The sequence below is a fragment of the Vicia villosa genome, linkage group LG6, assembly GCF_029867415.1.
Source record: "Vicia villosa cultivar HV-30 ecotype Madison, WI linkage group LG6, Vvil1.0, whole genome shotgun sequence".
NCBI lineage: Eukaryota > Viridiplantae > Streptophyta > Magnoliopsida > Fabales > Fabaceae > Vicia > Vicia villosa.
In genome coordinates, this window is record NC_081185.1 from 150,944,698 (window position 1) to 150,949,717 (window position 5,020).

General features: G+C 32.6%; 1 protein-coding gene across 1 annotated transcript; it reads right to left on the minus strand.

Annotated features, from left to right (window-relative positions):
- Positions 1-503: 503 nt before the first annotated feature.
- Positions 504-3,656, minus strand: LOC131612767 (uncharacterized). Its single transcript, XM_058884517.1, has 5 exons — positions 3,237-3,656; positions 3,057-3,149; positions 2,023-2,313; positions 1,839-1,940; positions 504-1,131 (listed from the first exon to the last, which is right to left on the minus strand). The coding sequence occupies exons 2-5, from the start codon at positions 3,102-3,104 to the stop codon at positions 565-567; spliced, it is 1,008 nt and encodes a 335-aa protein (XP_058740500.1). The 5' UTR covers positions 3,105-3,149; positions 3,237-3,656; the 3' UTR covers positions 504-564.
- Positions 3,657-5,020: the final 1,364 nt, after the last annotated feature.

Genomic DNA, 5,020 nt, shown 5'->3' on the forward strand with positions numbered 1-5,020 from the left:
CCGCAACGTTGCAAGGTAAAAAGCACCCCGCAAACACGCTTTCCAAGTGGTACAGACACTTTTGGTCAGTTGAGTCAGAGCAGGATTTTGCAGTGTGTTTTTCACCCCGCAACTTTGCTAGGTGTATAGCACCCCGCAAACACGCTTTCCAATAAATGCTACCAACTTCGTTCAGTGTGACACAGATGATCCAGTACAGGTATTGCAGTATGTTAGGCAACTTGCGGGGTGAGTTGCATTTAGCAATATTTTTGTATTTAATACTTGCAGGGTGGATTTCACCTGGCAATTATTTTGACATACCTTGCTTATTGCACAACGCAAGTAGTAACATATATAGTAAAAAAAAAATATTTATATTATTCTAAATATTTAGAATAATATAAATATAATAAATAATTAAAATTCAATTTTTTTAAAAAATACTAAATTTATAGTTAATTCTAAATATTTAAATTCATACTTAATATAAAGAAATTCATAATTAATATAAAGAAATGCATATTTAATAATTAATATAAAGAAATTCATGATTATCCAAAATATTTAAATTCAAAATAATATTCACTTAGGATCCGGGTCGTCCGCATTATTTACGTTTTCTTCATCATTCTCGTCTACTACTCCTTGGTTACCAACCGCTCCAAATCCACCACCACCATATTGTTGTCGAAAGAATTGTTGCATTTGTTGCATTTGTTGTTGCATTTGTTGTTGTATTTGTTGTTGCACTTGTTGTTGAATTTGTTGTTGAGTAAGCATCATTTGCTCTTGTGAAAGTCTCAATGCTTCCTCCAACTCCGTTTGTTTTTTTCTCAATGTTTCATTTTCACGTGCTGCTTCACTCTGAGCTAGTTGTTTAATTGTTTCAGTTATTTCAGGGGTTAATGTCGGAGGACGTGAAGATCCTTCCCCGTCTGCAATTCTCCTAAATAAAGAATACCTATCCCCTCTTTTGTAGTTGCTAGCTAAAGGTCCTGTAGCATAAATTTTACCATTTCTCTTCTTTCCCTTACTTGCTTGCAACCACAAATACTGATCAATAGCTGGATCAAGAGGATATCGTCCACGTGGACCGCCTAACTCAGGATGTTTAGCTAAAAACTCCTTCTTCAACCTTTTGTACTCCGCCTACACATACATAAATAAATAAATATAACCTTTAATATGAAACCATCAAACTAAACTTCAAGAACCTTAAATATGCACTTATTGGATCACATGGGAAAAATGGAGGCAACATCAAAACTTAATCAATAGCATGGGGTTCTATGAAGAGATACACATAAACCAACAAGTCATCACACAATTTTATTCAAACATCAACAACAAGGATATCATCATATATTCAAAAATTTAGTTAGAAATTAACATGCTTGTATTAAAAAAAGAACAATTTCTTGCATTTGGAATGGAGCTGTAATTTGCCAAATGCTAATATACTGCGGAAGACTATGCACCAATTCGTGTTTCCTATAACTATACTATTTTTAATTCTTTCCTGCAATCACTTGAGCAGCAAAAAAGTTCCCATAACCGATATATTTGTCTGGCTTACTGTTTCTACCATTGACAGAGAAGTATACCATTTTTTGTTTGAAAAAGCCCCTTCTTATTAAAGAAACCCAATAACATGCTATAGCTTGCTTAAGATGTGCCACAAGTCAAAATCAGATATAAATACAACAAAAACATATCCAGAATCCAGAATACTAATAGGAATAACCCTTCCCTAATGGGATCAAACTCCACTAACTTAGCATTCCAAACTAATGAGAGGTAAAATTAACCAGAGATTAAAATTAAAACAAAGAGAAGAAATATTAATATCATCTTACTTGAGTATCTCTAGCACGGTCGTCGCAATACTCTCCATCTCTTCCCCGATAAGTCCTCTCGTGAAGCTCTTGCATTAATGGAGCTCTTCTCTTAGCCACAGCCTAATACACATAGAACTCCAATAAAAATATAACACAATTAAGATTATAATTAAAAAAAAGTAGTGAGAGGAAAATATATTACCATTCGTTCAGCATGATCAGCAATACTAATGCTTCCGGCTCTATGATTGGCGGCTCCCCTTTCTGATGCTCTACGTTGCTTTGCTTTTTCAGATTTTTTCTTAAACTCATCTGTTTTCCAATAAACAAGCATTTCTTTAAACACATTTTCTCCCATCCATAGAGGTCTGATCCCTCTTTCTTCATATCCATTTCTGGCACGCCTAAGCATATCTGAAAGTCGTGCCGATGCTCTTTTCCTAAAATTTATCTCAACCAACTCTTCATCAAGTGTGTGCCATACACACTTCTCCTACAATATAGAAATTAAAACAAGATAGTTAGAAACAAATTTGAAAATAAAAAAAGAAACTAGCAGAAGATTATATGAAGAACAAAGTAGAAAGTACTGGAAAAGAAATATTTAACATAGTTTTAATGTCTAGTTTAATCATTGTCCCACTTGCAAATCAACTAGTACTGGAAAAGAAATATTTAACATGGTTTTAATGTCTAGTTTAATCATTGTCCCACTTGCAAATCAGCTAGTCCACATCGGTTATTTGCTGCATATCATGATAGGAAAGTGACACTTGACAATGAGCTAAGCCATGACTCTGAATTTGAAGTTTTCTAATATGCAAAGGAATCCATTGGCAATGTAAATCAGCTATAATCCCAAAAGATAGAATGAGACAGTCTATCAGTGAATAAGATTGAATCAACTAGCATATATATTAATCAATGTTTATCAAACCCTTAATTAAAAGAAACATGCTTTCGACAGAGGGAGCAAGATACATATAAATTCCTCTTACTATTAGCCAAGTATGAATATCTCTTAGAATTCAAAATCAATATTATCTCAGCAAACTTGCGAATAATTGGCCTATCCCACGATGTTTTAAAATCTTTCTTCATGCTAATGTGGTTGAAAATATTGTCATTAACCACAAACAGAAGTTGATGAAAAATCTACACATAAAGATCATCCATCTTTCATTTCCACGCCATAATTAGAAGAAAAAAATTAATCGCTTAAAGAAAATATTATACCCGAAATTTGTCGAACCAACGGTTATATAATTCACGATCCTTCTTCATAAGTTGTCCAAAAGTCTTCCAAGGTGCTTTATACAACTCTTCCTCCTGTTTAATATTGAATACACAAAATCACAATCACCCAACAAAAACTATTCAAAAAATCAAAATCAGTATTGAACAGAAAAAACTTACCTGTCTCTCACGCTCCCGAGCTCGTTCGAAATACTCTTCACGATCGAATTTTCTTCTGAATGTATTTTCTTCACTGGACAAAAGGAAGAGATGAACCCAGCAGCAAAAGGAAACTTGAACCAGCAACAATGGGTTGGAGGAAGAGATGAACCCAGCAACAAAAGGAAACTCGAACCCAGCAACTTTACTTTGAGTCTTGATTTGTGAAAAAAAATTGGAATTTTTAGGGTTTTTTTGGGTTTTGCAGTGGCATGTTAGGAGAAACAGAGAGAGGGGAAAAGAGTTTTCGGTGGTGTTGGTGTGTACTGAGTGTGGGGGAAATGGAAATGCAAATGTTTTCTTAAAGAATTTTGCGGGGTGATAAATACCCAGCAAAACTTAATATCATTGAATCTTGCGGCGTGCTTTTCACCCCGCAACTTTTGTGTCTGAAATTTGTACTTAATAGACTGTACCATCTTTAATATTCAGATCTATTTTCCCCCCAATTTTATTAGAAAAGTTGCGAAGTGGTTCACACCCCGCAAATAAAAGAGATGGTGCAAGTTTCTAGGTGCATTCCACCCTGCAACATATGTTACTGACACATCATTAATTGCCAAATATATTTTTTATCAAAATTTAAAATAAAACTTGCGCAGTTATTAGCACCTCGCAATCCACATAGGCATTGAGACTTGCGGGGTGTTAAGTACTTGGCAATTTTTGTGTCAGAAAAATCAATATAAAGTCTCCTGCCACACTGACTTCTCAATAAATGTGATATTTAGTTTTCCAATAACTATTTTAAAACAGGTTGCGGGGTGTTTAACACTCTGTAAACTTTTTTTCCAAAATTTCAAACCACCCTTCCTCTATTGCGAGATGGAAAAATATTTATATATATTTTTTAAAAAAAATTTGTGTTGCGAGATGTTTTGCACCCCGCAATTGCAATAATTTGCGTGGTGTTTGTCACCTGGCAAAATCACCCGGCTAATCAACATTTTTCTTGTAGTGATTTTATAATTTTTTTTTCTTTTCTAATTTGTCCATATTTATTTTAGACCAAATAAAAAAAATGATAAAAACCAATCTAATTGATTTCCTTTCTTTGATCTAAACCACACAATTGAACCATGGTAGTCACGTCATTGAAAGGTCTAGACTAAATGTCACTACAATTGTAAAGTTTACTTAAGCAGCTTAAACTTTATGCATCATACATTGAAAGAAAGAAAATTATGTCCGGTAAACAAGCACCTCACAAAAAAAATGCAAAATTTTAAAATTTAAAATTAGTAAGGGTTTAATGGATATGCACTGACAGTGTAAAATAGTTTTACACTGTCATCCAACAGAAAATAAGGAGTATGCTATGTCATTAAATTTTTTAAAAAATAAAAGTGTGAAGAAATTAGATACATGGTTGTGATTGATTGACAGTGTAAAATTATTTTACACAGTCAGTGTATGGCCCCTTTTCTCTTAAGTAAAATTTAAATTATTAAATTATATTTAAAGTTTATCAAGTGAATATATTTTAAAGTTTCAGCCATATCATATTATCAAAAAATATGTTTAATCTTTATCAAGTGAACTTCGATTAAATAAGTATCATTATAATTAAAGAGATTATTTAAATTAGTAACAAAAAATAGATAGAAACGCAAGTTTAAATGAAAATTTTAAAGGAAGTAAAAATAAAATTTAATATATTTATAAAAAAAATCTATTTAATTACTCCAATAAAAATTAAGAGAGAATATTACTTCAGAGAAAAACATTTTAACTAACCGGACATT